The sequence below is a fragment of the Rhincodon typus genome, chromosome 16 (assembly GCF_021869965.1).
Source record: "Rhincodon typus isolate 14 chromosome 16, sRhiTyp1.1, whole genome shotgun sequence".
Classification (NCBI taxonomy): domain Eukaryota; kingdom Metazoa; phylum Chordata; class Chondrichthyes; order Orectolobiformes; family Rhincodontidae; genus Rhincodon; species Rhincodon typus.
In genome coordinates, this window is record NC_063347.1 from 4,028,363 (window position 1) to 4,048,788 (window position 20,426).

The following is a 20,426-nucleotide window of genomic DNA, read 5'->3' on the forward strand; positions in this document are numbered from 1 at the left end:
CGAGACAACAAGTGCTCCTGTGATGCTGCTTGGCCTGCTGTGTTCATCCAGCCCTGCACCTTGTTGTCTCAGACTTCTAAAGGTACTTTTTTTGCTATCAACTGTGTTGTAATGATCAGAGGTCAAAGAATATTTTCTAAAAAGGAGCAGGGGTAGACCAATCCAGTCTGCTCCCCCCTTCCATAAGATCATTGTTGATCTCCAATTCCACTTTTTACCCATGCCCCATATTCCTAAATTCCTAGACACCAAAATCTGTCTGTTCTAATCATAACACTTCTTTCTTCATTCAAGGTCATGGGCCAAGATTCATTGCCTGCCCGTAACTGTCCTGGAAAAGATGCTGATGAGCTGCCTTCTTGAACTGCTGCAGTTTGTAGGACATCCAGATTGCTGTTAGGAAGGTAGTTCCATGATTTTGAGCCAGCAACATTGAAGGAATGGCGCAGTATTTCCAAGTCAGATGAGTAGTAGCTGGGAATGGGAACTTGCAGGTGGTAGTGTTCCCATGTATCTGCTGCCCTTGTCCTTCTAAACGGTAAACGACTTGGGAGGTACTGTTTAATGAGCCTTGGTGAACTACTGCAGTGTATCTTGAGGACAGTACACATTATTGCTTCTGAGCGTTGTTCGAGGGACTGCATGTAGATGGCTGTGGATGGGGAGCCAGCTGAGCAGGGCTGCCTTGTCCTGGATGCTGCTGAGCTTCTTGAGTGCTCCTGAAGACGGACAAATTCACGTAAATAGACTGTATTCCGTCACACTCATGTCTTTTGCCTTGTCGATAGATGGGGAACAGGCCTTGGGGGAAGACACAGCTGTTCAAAGATGGAGCATCCGCAACCTTCTGTGGCAAATATGCACAATCCAGTGACAGGCGCAACATCAATGCAAGAGGTTTTCGTTTTGCAAGGGGTGAGGGGGTGAGGTGGAAGAGAGAGAACCACGGAATATTATTTATTCCCACGTAAACAAAAAGACGTACCTCCAATGATGGTCCTAATGAGGGAAGCGTGTCCAGGGCAGTCCACCAGTGTCACCTGGAGCCTGGTGTAGTCTCCATGCGGCTTGAGGTGTTCTGGGACGGGAAGGCAGAAGGAAGAGAAGCCCAGATCCAAGGTGATACCCCTCTCCCGGCTCTGAGGATTCTTGTCGAAGGCGGCGGTGGAGGCTGTGGTGCTCAAGGCCCGAGCCAGCGACGTCTTCCCGCTGTCGATGTGACCCAGCACCCCGACGTTAAAATTCAGGGTCTCCGAGGCTGCGGCCGCCGCCATGGTTACCAAAAACCGGAAGTCAGCGTGTTGGTGGGGGCCAGTCAAACCCGACGGACCTTCCGCTGTGCGCCCGCTATCCACCTTCCCCCAGCTCCACCTCCCATGAGGGAGGAACCAAGAGTTCCGCATTACAGTCTACGCTCAGCGTGAACAATGACAACCATGAAATGAAAGCTGTAAATCTGAAACAAAAACAGAAAGTGCTGGATAAACTCAAAACATCTGGCAGCATCTGCGGAGAGAGAATCAGCTTTAGCGTTTCGAGCCCATTATTACCCTTCTTCATAATTTTACAATCACAGTCAATAACATCCAGGAACATCCAATGATGCCAGGCCAACAAAAGGGTTTCTGTGAACATCAGAACATTTTCTTCACAGATGCTGTCAGACCTGCTGAGCTTTTCCAGCAACTTCTGTGTTTGCTACAAAAGGGTTTAATTTTCAGAGGTTATATGAACTTGGTTTGCCTTTTCCTGGGTGAATAAGATTGAAGAATGATCAGATAGAGATGTTTAACATTTTTATAAGATTTGATAAGGTGGATCTGTGATATAATTCCGTATAGAAAATCAAGAACAAGAAGACATAATTTAAAATCTGAGCTGGGCCATTTAGGACTGAAATCAGGAAGCCTTTTTGAAATACCAAGGTGTAGAGCTGGATGAACACAGCAGGCCAAGCAGCATCAGAGGAGCAGGAAGGCTGACGTTTCGGGCCTAGACCCTTCTTCAGAAATGCTTTTTTGCGGCGGAGGTGAAGGAATTGGGAATGGGGGATGCCATTTTTGCAGGAAGGTGAATGGGAGAAGGTGTATTCTATGTAGCTGTGGGAGTCGGTGGGCTTGAAATGGATATCAGTTTCCAGGTGGTTGCCAGAGATGGAAACAGAGAGGTCCAGGAAGGAGAGAGAGGTATCAGAGATGGTCCAGGTGGACTTAAGGTTGGGGTGGAAGGTGTTGGTGAAGTGGATGAACTGTTCGAGCTCCTCGTGGGAAGCTCCCTCCATAGGACTGGGCATCCTGGACAGTCATATGAACCCCTCAAGCCTGATCTGCCGTTTGATAAGACCACAGCTGATTTGTGGTTTAACTCGATATGCCTGCCTTTGGCCCATGTCCCTTAATAACTTTGCTTAACAAAAATTGATCAATCCCAGATTTAAAATTAATAATTGATCAAGTATCAAATATCATTTGTGGAAGAGAATTCCAAACGTCTACCACCCTTTGTGTGTAGAAGTGCGTCCTAACATCTCTCCTGAATGGTCTGACCCTAATTCTCAGATTATACCCCTAGTTCTAGAATCCCCAATCAGTGGAAATAGTTTATCTTTATGTGTTGATTTGATTTATTATTGTAACATGTATTGACATACAGTATGCTAACCAGACAAATCATACCTTGTGTAAGTACATCAGGGTAATAGAACAGAATGCAGAATATAGTATTACAGCTACAGAGAAGCAGAGAACGATCAACTCTGATATATGGGAGGTCCATTCATACGTCTGATAACATCAGGGAAGAAGCTGTTCTTAAATCTGTTGGTATGTGTTTTCAAACTTTTGTATATTTTGCCAAATGGAAGAGGGTGGAAGAGATTATAATAGAGATGGAAGAGGTCTTTGATCATGTTAGCTGCTTTCCCAAGCCAGCAAGAAGTATAGACAGAGTTAATGGAAGGAATGCTAGTTTCCATGATGGACCGGGTTGCATTCAGAACTCCTTGTAGTTTCTTGCGGTCTTGGGCAAAGCAATTGGCATACCAAACTGTGATGCATCCAGATGGGATGCTTTTTATGGTGCATCGATAAAAATTGGTAACAGCCATTATGGACATGCCAAATTTCCTTAGCCTTACCTTCCCTGTCTTTTCCTGTTTATATCTTGAAGGCTTCAATCAGATCACCCTTTAACCTCCTAAATGTGTATAATCATGCCTCATAACTTAAACGCTAAAATACAGGTATTATACAAATCCAATAAACGACAACAAATTCAAAATTAAAATAAAACAGGAAAATGTTGCAAATATACAGATCAGTATTCAAACCGAATATATTAACACCCTTTCTCAAAGATTGACTGCTGACCCAACCTACTGCTTATCCTCAACATTGTGTTATTTATTTCTGGAACTTTGCATCTACATATAGAAATGAGGATTTTGTAGGGATTTATGACACAGAAACAGGCTATACAGCCCACTAGGACTAACTCTACGGGATTTGCCCTTCTTCAGAACTACATTCCACAGTGAGTGTTATCATTGAATACTTTTATAACAGCAGGCACATTTCCGATCTGCTTCTGCAAAGCATAGTCACACTTCGAAGTTTCACAGATGTCCCCTGAAGATCAGAAGGATACATTTGGCATCATGTCTATGTCTGTCCTTCAGTGAGCAATCAAACCCCACTGTAAAAATGAGTTAATTTCCTTTAATTGCCTAATCATTAACTGAAACTTACACCACCCTCAAGAGCTGCATTGATAATGTAATAGAGTCTAAGTGATATTTTAAATAGTTACTTTTACATCCTAGTTTGTTAAAGCTTAAAGGAATGTTTAAATATTATCTAAAAGCATCATTTAAAATTGTACTCAGGTGAAAAATCTTAAAATTAGAAATGTGAATTTCAAAATATCTGGGTAAAAAGTTCTTCCTCTAACATAGAAATAATGATTTTTTTTTCAGTTTAAATTCCAAACATATTCAGCAAAGTTTGAACATTAGGTGAACTAATTGCAACATGTACTTCAGGCCGATTACCTTGTGATTGACAGATATGGTATCCAATCGGGATTGGGAATGCCCAAAGGACAGCCAATAGCTCGACAGGAACCTCGTGTCGGCGGCTGCGGGGGTCCGCCCCTTAACGACGGACAGGAAGTTACCACCCACTGAGCTTGCTGATTCGGTGTTGCAATGATGGATGGCTTGCTGACCAGTAGGATGAGGGGATAATCTGATTGACGTGCCTCGTATCCAATCGGTGAAGGGGTGGGCGTTGCTGGGCGCCATCGTGTTCGGTAGAGCGGTGTTGCCTATCGCCTCTTGGTAACACGCGCCGCGGGCTTTAGATGAGGAAGAGGCCGAGGCCTGTGCCAGGGCCGTACACTGACAGTTCACCATGAAGATCGAGGAAGTCAAGAGCACCACCAAGACCCAGCGGATCGCCAGCCACAGCCATGTGAAGGGGCTCGGCTTAGACGAGAACGGCCAGGCCAAGGTGGCGGCCGCCGGGCTGGTTGGCCAGGAGAACGCCAGGGAGGTGGGTGAGGACCGGCTCGGGCCTGGGGGCCTGGGGACCTGGGGACCTGGGGATTACAGAAAGCAGGGGTTCTCCAAAACCACAAGACTAAGACTTGATGGGCTGAACGGCCTAATTGTGCTCCTAGCACAATTAGGCCATTCAGCCCATCGAATCTGCTCCACCTTTCGATCGTGGCTGATATGTTTCTCAACCCTATTTTCCTGCCTTCTCCCTGTGACCCTTGATCCCCTTACTAATCAAGAAACTATCCATCTCTGTCTTAAATATACTTAATGACTTGGCCTCCACAGGCTTCTGCAACAATGTGATCCACAGATTCACCACCCTTTGACTGAAGAAGTTCCCTCATATCCCAGTTCTAAAGGGTCACCCTTTCACCCTGAGGCTGTGCCCTTAGTTCTTAGTCTTTTCTACTAATAGAAACCTGTTCTCCAAATCCACTCCATCCAGGCTTCTCAGTATTCTCTGTAAATTTCAATCAGGTCAATCTCCTCATTCTTCTAAATTCCATCCAGTACAGACCCAGTGTCCTCAAGCACTCATCACATGATAAAACCTTTACCCTTAAGATTATTCTTGTGAACCAAATCAAAAGTTGCTGGAAAAACTCAGCAGGTTTGGCAGTATCAATGGAGAGAAAGCAGTATAAATGTTTCAGGTCCAGCAACCTTTCTTCAGAACTCTGCTTTCTCTCCACGGATGCTGCCAGATGTGCTGAGTTTTTTTTTGGCAATTTCTGATTTTATTTCTGATTTCCAGCATCTGCAGTTCTTTAGTTTATTTGTTTATTATTCTTGTAAACCTCCACTGGACTTCTCCAATGCCAGCGCATACTTGTTTGGCTTCGGGGCCTAAGACTTATTTCTTTATTCATTTACAGGATGAGGGCATCGCTGGCTTGGCCAGCACTTATTGCCCAGAGGGCAGTTAAGTGTCAGCCATGTTGCTGTGGGTCTGGTGTCACATGTAGGCCAGACCAGGTAAGGATGGCAGTTTCCTTCCCTAAAGGATATTAGTGAGCCAGATGGGTTTTTCCAACATTCCACAATGGATTCACGGTCATCATTAGATTCTTAATTCCAGATATTTATTGAATTCAAATTCGACCATCTGCTGTGACAGGATTCAAACCTGGGTCCCCAGGATGTTACCTGGGTCTCTGGATTAACAGTCCAGCGATAATGCCGCTAGGCCATCACCTCCCCTGAACTGCTCACAATATTCCAAATGTGGTCTGACCAGAGTCTTGTACAGCCTCAACATTACGTAGAGTCATGGAGATGTACGGCGCGGAAACAGACCCTGCTGTCCGACTCGTCTATGCTGACCAGATATCCTAATAGTCCCATTTGCCAGCATTTGGCCCATACCCCTGTAAACCGTTTCTGCTCATATATCCATCCAGGTGTTCTTTAAATGTTGTAATTTGCCATCTCTGCCCTTGTGTCCTAGCCCTGTTGAAATGTATATGAATATTGCATTTACTTTCCTATCTGCTAACTGAGCCTACATGTTAACTTTAAGAGAATCCTGAACTAGGACGTGCAAGTCCCTTTGTGCTTCGGGTTTCTGAAGCCTTACCCCATTTAGAAAATATACTCTATGCCTCTATTTTTCCTGCTAAAGTACATAACCTCACACTTCCCCACATTGTATTCCACCTGCCACTTCTTTGCCCACTCTGTCCCAAGTCCTCCTGCAGCCTCCCCACTTCCTTGACGTTAGTTGTTCTTCCACCTACTTTTGTGTCATCCGGAAACTTAGCAACAGTACATTCAGTTCCTTTATCCAGATTGTTACTGTATAATGTGAATAGTTGTGGTCCCATAGCCTGCTGCAGAACTCACGAGTCACCAGCTGCCATCCTGAAAAAGACCCCTTCATCCCCATGGTCTGTTTACTCCCTGTCAACCAATCCTCTATCCATGGTCCTTATGCCATGGGTCTTATCTTATTTAGGAGCCTCCTGTGTGGCACCTTATCAAAGGCCTTTTGGAAATCCAAATAGATCATGTCCAGTGGCTCTCCTTTCTCTAACCGTTCCCCAATTTTCACCCTTTCCTTTTCCCCACCCCCAGGTTTCCCCCTCCTCCCCTTTCCCCCCCTCTTCAATCCCCCCTCCCCATGCCCCTCTCCTCAATCCCCACCCCACTCCTCCCATCTCCCTCTCTTCCCCTACCCCTATCCTTACCCCTCATCTCCCCACTCCCACCTCCCATCTGCTCACTCTTCCCCTACCCCTATCCCTACCCCTCACCCCCCCCCTCCCCTTCCCCCCCACTCCCCCTCCTTCCCCCACTAATATCATTGCTGCTTCCTTGGCTGAGTAAACCTGCGCACCACTCATTGCGGATGCAGTTTCAGACTTTTCTACTTTGTTTGATTCAGTCATTCTATTCTTCTAATGGAAAGGCCAGCTCTACGTTAGCCTTTTGATGACTGTCTGTACCTGTTTGACATTTTAATCATCTATGTATCTAGACATTTCATTTTCCATTTTAGCTTCCTGAGAACATCTTTAATTATTTAAATGTATTTATTAATTGTTCAGCTTTATCTGTATTTAAAAAGCCACATGAATTGCATAAAATTAATTGTAATTCGTGTACGAACTGTAAAGTTTGACAAACTCTTAAGTTTAGCATGAGTTAAAGAATATATCATGAACGTGAGGGGAGAATTGACATTGATTATCATTCCTTTAGACTTTAGGAGATGACGGGCATGGTATGGTCCCAATTTAAAGTATTGACTTTGTCCATTCCCTCTTGTTTTCTCTAGGCTTGTGGAGTTATAGTGGAGCTGATTAGAAGTAAGAAAATGGCTGGCAGGGCTGTATTGTTGGCTGGACCTCCAGGAACTGGGAAGGTAAGTTGCCAATTGGCTCAGAGATAACTATGTTTGAAATGCTGAAGAGGTTCGCCACCTCCCTTCTTTTCACTGCCTTTTGAGTTCTATAAATGAGAGACCTCTCCAAATTGGCATCCAATTAGTCCCTTGCATTTGATTCTTCTGGAGCTAATCCAATTGAATAATGTACAGTTCTCATTTCTAAATTCAATTCATGTTAAATCAAGAAGTAATCTGGTTTATGCTTGCTGCACATCTTTTTGATTTTGCCCATAGTGAATTGAAATTGCTGCCATTGACCAGTATGTTTTACTAATTTATTAGAGTTCTTCGAGGAAGCAACATGTGCTGTTGATAAAGGGGATCCAATGGATATACTGTATTCATGATTTTTAGAAAACATTTGATAATATGCCATATCCAAGATTATTTTGTAAAATAAAAGCTCATGGAGAGGGATTAACATATTGGCATGGAGAGAAGGTTGGCTAGCTATTAGGAAATAGGAGTCGGCATAAAAGGGTCAATTTTGGATGGCAGGATATAACAAATGAATCACATCATAACCTTTTCTTACTTTGCCGTTTAATCTACAATAGTGCATATATAGACATTGTGCCCATAATAGTTCCCACAAAGTTCCAACAATATTTTGTGGAACTTGTAGCAGAGAAATGGGCTACTCGGCCCAATTCATCTAAGCCAATATTGATATTGCACACAACTTCTCCCTCCCATCCCACTTTTTTTTAGCCCTGTCTGCATATCCTTCTATTCCTTTCTTCTTCTTGTACGCACCTAGGTTCCCTGTAAAGGCGCCATATTTTTTCAAGTATTTTTATTCTACTTTCCAAACTGTTTGGAACCACATGGATCTTATTGACTGAGATCCTTGATTGGCCCAGGTTATCAACCCCATGAGGGAGCCCTGGCTGACAGATATTCACAGAGGATTCCGTCTCCTCATTTCAGAGCTGGCTGGCCACAGCCAGTGTACTGTGCACATGTAAATAAAGGGTGACTTGGTGATGGAATACCAGCCTCTGCAGTTATTTCACAAACTTAGGAAGTCAAGGGTAATGATAATTTGATCCATTTAAATCTCATCCCTTGAATTCCCTAATTCTACTGCTGAAAATTTTACTGTAATCCCCAAATTCTTATTTCAGCAATCAGCTATGTTGTGAACAGCGTTAATGATTCCATGATTTATTTCCTGTTTAACAGAATGTTGGATTAAAGGTGTCTTTATTAATGATGAGTGTATTTGCAGTCACATGTCAGATATCATATTTTGTTGCAGATAGGCTTGCTGACTTGTATCATCGATTATTAAGGATCAGACAAGCAGCCGTGACTATTTAGAGGCAGTGGAGGGGCTCAAATGAGATGATGGCAAGAGGATGGTGGCGCCATGAGAACAGGGCATGTGTTGTTGGAGAACAGACAGTGACGTTTGTTTCATTTAGTGTTTTGCAAGTTCTTGGAGGCAGCAATCGGGCGCCAGAACTGAGAAAGCTCTGAGGAAGGGTCACTGAACCCAAAACGTTAATTCTGATTTCTCTCCACAGATGCTATGACACCTGCTGAGCTTTTCCAGAAATTTCTGTTTTTGTTTCTGATTTCCAGCACCCACAGTTCATTCAGTTTTTTGTATGTATTTAATTAGTATGCCATCTCTTTGTTCCTCAAGAAAATTTCTCCTGTTTCTGACTGTAAGGGACCAACATTTGTCTTTGCTAATCATTTTCTCTTCGCATAGTTATATAGATGCTTTTATAATCGGTTTGTATGTCCCTGGAAACTTACTTTGGTCCTCCATTCTCTCCTCTTAATCCCTTTATTCTCCTTTGCTAAAATCTGAACTGTTCCAATCCTCAGGTGTGTTGCTTTTTTTGCCCAATTTAAATGCTTCTTCCTTTGGTCTAATATAAACTCTAAGTTAAAAACCGAAAGAACTGCGGATGCTGTAAATCAGGAACAAAAATGAAGTTGCTGGAGAAGTTCAGGTCTGGCAGCATCTGTGAAGAGAAAAACAGTGTTAACATTTTCGGTCTGGTGACCCTTTCTCAGAACCAGAAGTTAGAATTAAGTTTATTGTCACATGTACTGACATGAGTACAGTGAAAGTTTACAAGTTGCCACTTACAGTACCATTTTAGATACAGAATCTTGGGTAAAAGGTTAAAAAGTTAAATATTACAGTCCTCCACACTAAAAAGTAGAAAGCAAAGAAACACCGTTGAAAGTTAAACACCACAGTACATAAGCACTTAGCCATGCTGGTCTCGCATTCCTTCACAAGGGCTTGAACACCCCTGCTCTGGGCTCGGGCTCAACCTTACCCCTGCTGCTGCACTGGGCCACCTGCTCACTGCCTTGCAGCCTGTTCCTGCTACCGTTGTAGCCTTGGGCTGCCTAATTCTGTTCCCGCCATGGGCCACCCTGGGGTTCCTACTCCTGCTCTCACTCCCAGCTGCCTGCTGTCGCCACTATGCAGCCTGTTACTACTACTGCCGCCATTTTGGACTGCCTGCTCCCACTCTCTCTGCGGCCATTCTGGGCTTTCTGCTCCCGCTCTCGCTGCGAGCCGCGTTGGGATGTTTGCCACTCTGTCCACCACGGGCTGGCTTGATCTCCTCTGTGACGATCTCCTCTGCACTGCAAAAACTTGTGCCTCGTAAATAGAGGTGGTATAATCAGATCCACCATGACCTTGTGAAAAGGCAGAAAAGGTTCAAGATCTGAGTGGCATTATTCCTCCTAATACATATTTTATAAATTTTCCTCGTTAGGAAGTCCAGCATTTCAGAGAATTACTGTTTGGACTGTCCCACTGAGACATTCGACTCTGTTTTTCAAAACATTGGTTAAGATTTAATAACTTTTTAATATAAAGTTGTTTAATTTGCTCTCCCTAGCCTCCTTCCTCTTTAATGCTGAACAAGAGTGTTCAGTGAATGTGCTTTATTTTCCTTCCTGTAGACGGCCTTAGCTCTGGCCATTGCACAGGAGCTGGGAAACAAAGTCCCATTTTGTCCCATGGTGGGAAGTGAAGTTTATTCGAGTGAAATCAAGAAAACTGAAGTATTAATGGAAAACTTCAGGCGAGCAATTGGTGAGTAGAATATTTTAAAGCATTTCTTTGTTTGCACCTTGTAACCATCAAAAAGCTGTTGGTATAGCACTAAATTCTGGCAGATTTTTCGTAGGAAGTTATATAATTTAGAATAGCTCTAATTTTAGGGGTGCATTCCAAAGAACAGTGGCTGAATTGTTCAGCTTCAAAATCTATAGTAGTATACTGCTAAGCACTGTACCACTGCTATGAATCATTGTTCTTGGACTGTTTCTGAGTAGATTAGGTGCTCAGGAAATCCCTGGAGAATGAAATTTGATCCTTTAATTCCATTTCATGTATGTAATCTTAAAGGCAAAAATGGCTTGTGGATGTTGCAACCAAGTGCATCTTTAGTTTGGCCTGCATCTGAAAACTGGTTAGTGTAATACATCATGGTTAACTGTATGGGGTTTTATATTGCTGGAAGTTATGAATAATCTCAGTGAGGTGCAAGTTTGTAGGTCAGTTATGTATGTTTTAATTCCTTGCCAACTATTTTGCCTACACTCTACTGGCCGCTGATTATGTACCATTAACTCAGAAACAAACTTGAAAGTGAGAAGAAAGTGAATAATTCAGGCTTAATTACTTCACGTGGAATGTAATAAATACATGAGCAGGGAGCCAGTGGGCCCAAATTCCAGAATGAGTTGGATAAAAGTGTGTAGAAAAAGCAATTGACAGCAAGATGTTAAAGGCACAGAAAACATTGTAACAATTCACTAGCTATACAAGAGATGAGAGTTTATGGATGGCACACAATAATCATGAATGAGATGGTTATTTAAATCATCCACTCCGAGGTTTAAAAGCATCCCTTTTCCTCCAACAACTTTACTTGAAGCAGTTACCAATTTCTTAAATGATTCCTGGGGTTCCACCTTCACTTCTTTAATTAAAGTTTATTCTGCATTTCTCACTCTTCGTGTAAAGAATAAATTTCTAATATACCACATAGCTTTGAGATCACTTCTCAGACTCCTGTGCTGTACAGTTCTATGTTCTATCAAGGAATGGAGGGATATGGACAAAGGGCAGGCAGAAGGAAGTCATTTAATATGGCATCATGTTGGGCACAACATTGTGGGCCGAAGGGCGTGTTCCTGTGCTGTACAGTTCTGTGTTCTACGTTCTACTTCCTTTCCAGTCTGAAATGACCAGTTTTCTTCAGTATTTTTTCTTGCTGAGTATTAGTGTCCTGTCACTTCTTTAGGTGGTCTTTTGGATGCTTTACTTATTTCTTGGTGATGGATGCTGCATGCTGTGTTTAACGATTTGCCTAATTAAAGCACTATAACATTTGATCATCCCGTCTTTGTATTTGTAGTCTTCTGTATGTGTTTCTTCATTGGCTTTGATTGCTGCTGTACACTGGTTGAACTTGAGGTTCAACTTTACTAAGACCCCTAGATTTCTGTTTCTGCTTTGGCTATTTAACAGCTTTCATCTAGTACTGCTGTGGTTTGGTTTTCTACCCAGGTGTGGTTTTTGCAATAAATTTGTGGGCTCAAGGCGGCTGCAGCTAGAGGTGAGGAGAGGCTTTCTCAACATCCTGTATCCTCTACAAAGCTTTGGGCCCAATGTTTGCAATAGAAACAGAAGGGTACAGCCTTCCAGGGTGCTGCTACCTTCAAAGGGCAGCACAGTGGCTCAGTGGTTAGCACTGCTGCCTCACAGTGCCGGGAACCTGGGTTCAATTCCACCCTCGGGCGACTGTCTGTATGGAGTTTGCACGTTTTCCCGTGTCTGGTGGGCTTCCTCCGGGTGCTCCGGTTTCCTCCCACAGTCCAAAGATGCGCAGGCTAGGTGGACTGGCCATGCTAAATTGCCCTGTAGTGTTCAGGGATGTGTACATTAGGTGGGTAATAGGGGGATGGGTCTGGGTGGGATGCTCTGAGGGTCGGCGTGGACTTGTCAGGCTGAAGGGCCTTTTCCACATTGTAGGGATTCTTTGATCTATGATCCTGTTCTACCTAATTACAAACCTTGTTAAACTTAGTTTGTAATTTCTCTGCACTTGTTTTTTTCTGGCTCGACTGTCCCTCTAAGTTTGATAACTTGAGAAAATTTGATCATTGCACTGCATTTCTGTATTTGGGTGCTTTATATTAATAGCAATGACCTTGTGTCTTGGATGACAAGGGTTTGTGCATTGTTGCCAACTGTTAGGCATCATCTGCTGTGGCTCTGGAGCCTCACTGTAATGATCCCAACAGATTGTAATTTTGGACAAGTCCGATCTCAGTGTGAAACTTAGCTTGATAGAACCATAAGTTTAATTTTTACCATTTGTTTGCCATGGTAGGCAGTCACTGAACATATTCACAACAGGCTGCCAATGTGTTTTTTAAAAAGGAACATCAAAGTTGCTTACAAAAGGTGAAAAACTATTTTACACTATATACAAGCTATTTAAAACTGTCTTATTTCAAATATCATAAATAAAAATTCAACCTTTTTATCCTCACTGCATCTTTACAGATACTCGACACTTATTGAAGGGCAACCCTTTTTCTCCTTTAAAGTTCCATGTTCAGTGGTTACAGCTGTATTTGGTTTCTTTCTGGAAAACTTCTGTATTTACTCAATGCTGTAATCCTTAAAGTCTCTTCTGAGATCCTTGTTACCGCTCACCTTGCTTCCAAACGTGTGATTCTTAAATTCATGCATTTTCACAGTTTCTTGGGATGCCTACCACTCTCTGACATCCTAAGGGTGAGGATGCAGGTTTATACCTGTGCAGTTGAGAGGAGGAAAAGTACCTATGAGAGCAGTGGGGATGGGGAGGACTATTCAATTCTGATTACAAACCACCTTTTGTTTTAAACAGGAGAAGATTTGGCCTTAAAGTTCAGGCAGTTAGTGCATGGCTAGTTTTAAGAAATACTTGAATGATTTAAAGAGGCTGCTAAGCTGTTAATATTGAGCTCCATGGTAGTTATTGCGGCCATGAAGCTAGCAATTCTACTTGGGCTCATGAGCTGCCATTCTGGGATTTCTGCCTTAAAGCTTTCCATAGCTGGAGCTTAGGTCCTACTAACTTCTGAGCAACTCGGGACTTTTCATCTGCCCTGACTGTTTTGAAGACTACCAGTCTGCTGTGCTGATTTTAAAGGTCTTTTGTCCCCAACCTGCTTCAGTGTCTCTTTCAAAGAAACTTGCAACTCAGTAACCGTCTGACTGATTCTCTTTCTAAAAGGAAACTTGTTTCTGTCTCTGTCTCTGTTTTTCTTCAACTTTATTACTAGATATCAGCCCATTTTATTCCTCTTTTCTGTGCTTGTTTTCCAAAGCACTGAAAGTTCCACCTCAAGGGTTTTTAAATACTTCATTTAAATACATGTAACTGAATTTTCAGACAACCTGGCAGCACATTCAGAACTTTTCTAAAACAAAACTGAAATTATTTACACACACAATGTAGAAATTCAAATCAAATCTCAAGCTATACATGGTTCTGAACACTTTAAAGGTAGATTTCCAAATGATGACAAATCATGACCTTTTAACCCACACATTTCCTATTGAGCATGACGTTGGACTAAAGAATGTGCGGGTTTCCTTGTGGATCCTCCTGTTTGGCCAGCTGAGCTTTTCACTTCTTCTCTGTTCTTCCAGTGCCCTTTTAATCAGCTTCTAGATGACACAGTCAGCCATCTCTCAGCTGTCAACGGTGATGCCACCATTTTGATAACTCACTTGCAAGCACCTTGTAGTAGAGATATGGGGCCCAGGAGGTCATAACAAATTAGCCTATTCATCACAAAGAAGTCTTTAAGATGGTTGACAGCCAGCTACCCAATGACCATGTGAGCCAGTTTAGCAATGAGTACATGCTGATGGAATAAGCATCTTCCATGACCTCTGAATTGATTATCTTTATTCTGCCACACCAAGCTGAGGATTTAAGACAGTGAAGGTGGAAACTGTTAACCTCCCCTCTTGATGAGCATATGCTGTCCAGGTCTCCCCACTGTAGTAGAGTGCACTGAGAGCACAAGCTTGGTGGACTTTCAGCTTGATGTTCTCAATGTTACAAATATAAAATGTTTAAGATTGTGTCTGTTTAATTCTTCAGATCATTTTACTGGGAACATTTAGGAGTGGCTGTGGGTAGACTGTTAGTCTCAGAATTATCTAGCTGTATAACTGGTCATAACTTAACTTTAAATGTCTTTTTAATTCTGAGAATAGAGTTGAGGCGAAGTGAGATAACTAAATGGCAGCAAATTGAAAGACCAGTTTAACTTGCAGAAGTTAAGTCATATGTTTGAGAGGGATTTGAAATAACGCATCAGCAGCAGCCAAGAGTCCCTGGAAACCGAAGAGGCTGCTCTTCGGAGGGTCAGCAGTGGCGGGAGAGTCAAGGATGGGCCAGGCTGCAATTAGAAAAGTCATGGGTTAGCAGCAATCAGGAGGATTAATGAAATAGAATATTGGTGTAAGAGAGACCACTTCAATATAGTGCTAGTTGGGTAACATGCCTGTCTGTAAAACCCAGTGTGGAATGATTTTAGAACAAAACTCCTGATGCTAATCACAAGTTCGGATCCCATTTTTGTGACTTTGAGATTATTCCTGTATAAAAATTTAGACCTTGTTCTGTGATGCTTTCAGTCGTTCACTGAAAATTTTTTAAACTTTTAAAAAGTTATTGGTCTCTACAGTGATCGTAAGGTTGCTGTTTCATACTTTTATGCAACTTGGACATAACAACTGCAGGTTTCTGATGCATGTGTTGATTTCAGGTGACAGATTACTGGCGTTTGTAGAGTCTCACTATATGAAGCTATCAACAACCGTCCATCTCATGTTGCCAATACCTACAGATGATGGCAAACATCTTGGAATGTAGCATTTTTCCTCTTTGTGCTAATGGCCAAACAAACTTCTTCCAGGACTGAAAGTCCTGTGTTCCTTCCAGTCGAATGCTCGGGTGATAACTTCGGTGTAAAGCTCCTCAATGAAAAGGGTTCCAATGTTACCTCATCATAGCTGACCTTTCCCATTATGTTGTCATGAAAAGAGGAGACCACAGTGAGCTGCTTCAACAGCCAACTAATTTTTTCCAGCAGCTTAAATTAATCACCATAGTTAGCATGGTTGAATGTTTAGGTGAAATTAACAAATACCATGGTCTGCTTTGTTCATGATATATGTCATACAGTTTCTAGACTGAGAAGATTGTCAACTGAGGAGGTGTCTGTTCTGGAACCACATTGAGATTTGGGGAAGATGTGTTTATTCAGGATCTGCAGTCTGACAATGGCAACAAGGGCAAAAACATTTCTCTCAATGCTCAGCTGGGAGATGTCTCAATAATTACATCAAAAAAATGCAAAACAGCTTCAAAGTAAATTATTCAGCCCATCAAGCCCATTCTGCCATTCAGTAGGATCATGGCTGATATGTTTTGTATTTTGAATTCTACATTCTCATTGACTCCTGATAACCCTTCACTCTTCTGCCTAACAAGAATCTAAACACCTTTTAGATGAACCTGCCTCCATTGTCTTCTGAAGCAGAGAGTTCCAAAGTCATGCAACCCTCTGAGGGAGAAAAGTCTTCCTGATGCTTTTGGCCTGTAACAGCAACACCAAAGGTTAAACTGCCCACCTAGTTTTGGACTGACCCACAAGGGGAAACATCTCATACTTGTTTAGGCCATCTCATACTCTTCGATCAAATCACCTATCACTCTTCTAAACTCCAGTGGAAACAAGTATACCCGGCCTTTTCTCGTAAACAAAACCACTCATTCCAGGTGTAAAGGTGTCATCTCTTTTTATTTGCACTATTTTTAAAAATTGTGTCCTGAAATAAGAGAAGAACTGTTTTAAATTTGAGGATTGCCATATGGTTTGAAACAAGTAACCCAATATTCCACTGTGATGGACTAGATCTAAAGGATTGTGTACAAAAGAAGCTTTGATTGGCAATAAGTAGGGGATTGGTTTGTGGATGAGTGACCTGTTACCAAAGACAAAGATCTTCTGCCAGCCAATATTATGTGATTAGTTCTCAGGTAGTTAAACAGCTTAAGGCTGTGAACAAGATACAGAGACGCATTTGGACCACCAGCAGTTTAGGAGCACACTGTCTTTGTTCTCTTCAGTAAACTGCTTTTAGCCAGAAGAAAACCAATTTATCTTTGCTTCAAAGAACAGGAGTAAATTTGTTAGACATGATTTTTCTTTGACAAGACCATGCTAACACTTCTCAATTACCTTGAATTTTCGAGTCCTCAGCTATAATCTCTTAAATGACCAATTCTAATCGATCTTGTTAGGTGTAAGTAACATGTTGGATGTTTATCCAATATTAATCGGGAGCTTTGGTCTCCTATTCAATTGTGTACTTTACTGGATTGTTATTACACAGATGCCTATCAACTTTACTCCTAAATCTGATTTACATGAGACAGCGGTAGGACTAAGGAATCTGCTGTTACCCTGGTGTTAATTTTATGGTTCTCGTTAAATACGTGTACCATATTTGTCCATTTCCGATTCCTTGATATTAGTCCATTTTAAGTTTTATACTCTGGTAATATGGATAGGTAATTCTGATTCCCAGCGTGTCCTGAATCTTTTCACACTTTGATCTATGTCCTTAAGGAGTGTTACAATATTTCTTTTACATTTTTGGGTCAATTCAGCAGAGATAGTGGCATACTGGAACTGTTATTAGAAGAATGATCCAGAAAATCGGGCTAATGCTCTGAGGCACTGCGTCAAATTCCATCAAAGCACCTGGTGGAATTTAAGTTGAATTAGTAAACCTGGAATATGTAGGTAGTAAGACCATAAGATGTAGGAGCATTCACCCCTTCGAGTTTTCTGTGCCATTTAATGAGATAGTGGCTGATTTGATCCTCCTCAATTACACATTCCTGCCTTTCCCTGATAACCCTTGATTCCCCTACTGTTTAGAACATAGAACATAGAATGTTCTATGACACAGCTGCTGCAGCCATCTGAAAGGAAAAGATTCCTTCTCATCTCTGGCTTAAATAGGTGATCCGTTTGTCTGACATACTGGCCTCTAGTTGTAGACTCTCTCAAATGGATAGACTACCTCTCTGCATCTGCCCTGTCAAGCCCCCTGAGAATTTGTGTTTCAACAAGATCTCTTCTGTTCTAAACTCCCTTGAGTACAAGCCCAATCTGCTTGATGATGATGGTAAACCTTGCTGTCACATCAATTAATATCTGTTTCCAATAAGCAGCATTAAGAGTGTGTATTAGTAAACCTGAATGCGATCAGGAGCTTGGCCATGGGGTTTCTGATACTTGAACACTCCGAGGCTGAATGTGGCTAAGCCTTTGCTCCACAGCGCTGTCTGAGGAAGTTGCTTCTGGATCACCCCAACAAAGTAAGAGCAGTGTTGACCCACTTTTTCCGAGAAAAATAAGCTTGTTGACTTCGCCTGCCATTTATGTAGCTGTCAAATTAAAAACTCATGGAGAAATAAAAGGAGAGAAGCCCACAATATTTCCTTGAAGCGCTGACGTGCCCTGTCAGAGGTTTCAGTAATTCAAGCTCACAGATGAAACCGTTGTCAGCATTGTTGTCAGGTTGAGAGATAAAAGGAGTGCAGTTAAATCGCTCATACAGCCAGCCTCATTGATGGGCTAGTGCATATTCTGAATGTCAGGATGGAGGAACTTTGTGAACAAATAACGCGCCTAATGAAAGATTGAGATGTTTTAGTGGAGCATCTTTCTGCCACTTTCAACCTCTCATCCACCTGGTTCGGACTAAATCCAGCTATTGAATAAATCTCCTAATTTCATCCTAAGATGCCTGAAGTAAAATCAGTGTTTCATAAACGGTTATAAAATGTGGTTGTCGTAAAACTGTCTGCTCATAAAAATTGTTGGTAATTAAACCTGGAATAAGCTTTTCATAGTTTTCATCTACTCCTACACCACAGTTTCTTTGAAAGCATCTCATCCAACATTGCAAACACATACAGGGGAAAGTGTACAAACTAAAAATCCCAGCCTTCATTGCCATTCCAGCCGTGAAGCTAGCCATTGGGAGTTTAAACCAGGACACAATATCATTGATAGAATCAAAAACAAACTTGATCTGGCCTTTATCTAAAATCTAAATGAAATCCCGATTAGTAATTGATATCGAGTTGGTCATCATTTTGTTTAAGCTCGTGAGTCTCAATAGTCATGGAATGAGATTCCTCAGCTGTGGGTGATACTGCAGATGTAACTGGTCATAGTCCAGCAGATAGACCTGGAAAATCACCAGGATTGTGATGCATTGGATCTTCTGTTAAATTGTGACTTTACACAGGCCCACATATGACAGAGGATTTACCCGCTCTTCTCGATCCCACAAGGGAGCAGTGTAAAATTAAAGGCAGGTATGTCTGGTGCAATGATGTGTGCCAGCCTCTAGCTGATTCACCAGTGTTCCAAGCTTGAGAAACAGCAGCATCCCAAAGTGAGGGTAGAATTTTGTCATATTAGACCCTTTATTTCTGGTAATGGGATACATAGGTCTCCCCATCATCCATGTCAGCAAAGTGACTGAGTATCTGGCAGCAGGAAACATGCTGAGAAGATGATTTTCTGTATAGTACTCTGAAAAGGAAATTATTTGGCCTTCTTTTTTCCCCTTATTTAAACAAGGGGCATACTTTGTAGAATTTAAAACACAACGGTCCACATAATGGATGTCCCATCCACCATCTTTTAATCAATTACACTCTCCTCCGCCAATATACAGTGGCCACATATGCATTATGTACAAGATGCACTGCAGTACTGCACCAAGGCTCTTTTGACAGTAACTTCTAAGCCAACGATCTTTGCCAAGAATGGGAGCAACAGACGTACGGAAATGCAACCAGCTGCAAGTTCCCATAACCTGACTTGGATCTATATCACTGATCCTTCATTGTCACTGAATCAAAATCCTGGAATTCTTTTTGGCAGCTCTTCCATTACCAGGTGAACTGTGTCAGTTCAAGAAAGTAGCTTATCCACCACCACCTCGAGCAATATGGACAATAAATGTCAATAACGTTTATGTCCCATGAGATAATAAAAGAATATTGCTGTTGCTAATCTAGGATGAGGTAGCTCCACACAGGACCTCTGAGCAAAGTTTCTAGGTCCTAATAACCCAGTGCCTTTAACAACTGACCTTTTTGGTGCACCATTTGCTGGCAAGGTTCTCATTATGATGTTGTTTGATTTCATGGGCAGTGATATTTCTTGAATGAAGTGAAATTGCTTTGATAGCATTTAGGACTGACGACATGTTTTTGTTTTGGTACCTACAGAAGATTGGATGTACGGTATATGTCTCGAGCAGCTCAATACACTGTGTATCAACCATTTCCTAATCAATTTGATAGGAAACGGATTAAAAACATTAATATTCCTCAACAGAAAATCCTGGTTTATGTAGAGCACAAACACCCTTGACTCCAACATTTAACATCTCTTTCACAAAGTTTTACCGGATGACTAATTTGATAATGATTTTTGTATTATTGTTGGAATGCTTTCCAAAAATTGCAGAAGAACTATTGGAAGCAAAGATTCTGTAGTTATGAGAAATATTTGTGAAGCTAAGACATTTTGTGGTTGTTATTTTTGTTTTCTTCCCCCGCCCCAACATTTACGTGATTTATTGACTGCAGTTAACATTTCAAAATGTCTTTTCAGGCCTGAGGATAAAAGAAACAAAGGAGGTTTATGAAGGCGAGGTCACAGAGCTGACCCCTTGTGAGACGGAGAATCCCATGGGTGGTTATGGAAAGACAGTTAGCCATGTTATCATTGGGCTAAAGACAGCAAAAGGCACCAAGCAGCTGAAGGTATGGAAAATTTTATGTATATATTCATCATGCTAAAACAAGAGAGCTGGTCTGT

At 41.9% G+C, this 20,426-nt stretch overlaps 2 protein-coding genes across 2 annotated transcripts in view; one reads left to right on the plus strand and one right to left on the minus strand.

Annotated features, from left to right (window-relative positions):
• eefsec (eukaryotic elongation factor, selenocysteine-tRNA-specific) overlaps positions 1-1,321 on the minus strand; it is a 384,301-nt gene extending 382,980 nt beyond the window's left edge. Inside the window, exon 1 of the mRNA XM_020530282.2 lies at positions 986-1,321. Coding sequence (XP_020385871.1) covers positions 986-1,274 — 289 coding nt within the window. The 5' untranslated portion in view covers positions 1,275-1,321. The remainder of the gene's footprint in view (positions 1-985) is intronic.
• A 2,945-nt stretch (positions 1,322-4,266) lies between these two features.
• The window catches only part of ruvbl1 (RuvB-like AAA ATPase 1), a 63,227-nt gene continuing 47,067 nt past the window's right edge, over positions 4,267-20,426 (plus strand). The window contains exons 1-4 of the mRNA XM_048606236.1: positions 4,267-4,550; positions 7,335-7,421; positions 10,389-10,521; positions 20,220-20,371. Of these exons, the coding sequence (XP_048462193.1) occupies positions 4,410-4,550; positions 7,335-7,421; positions 10,389-10,521; positions 20,220-20,371 (513 nt within the window). The 5' untranslated portion in view covers positions 4,267-4,409. The remainder of the gene's footprint in view (positions 4,551-7,334; positions 7,422-10,388; positions 10,522-20,219; positions 20,372-20,426) is intronic.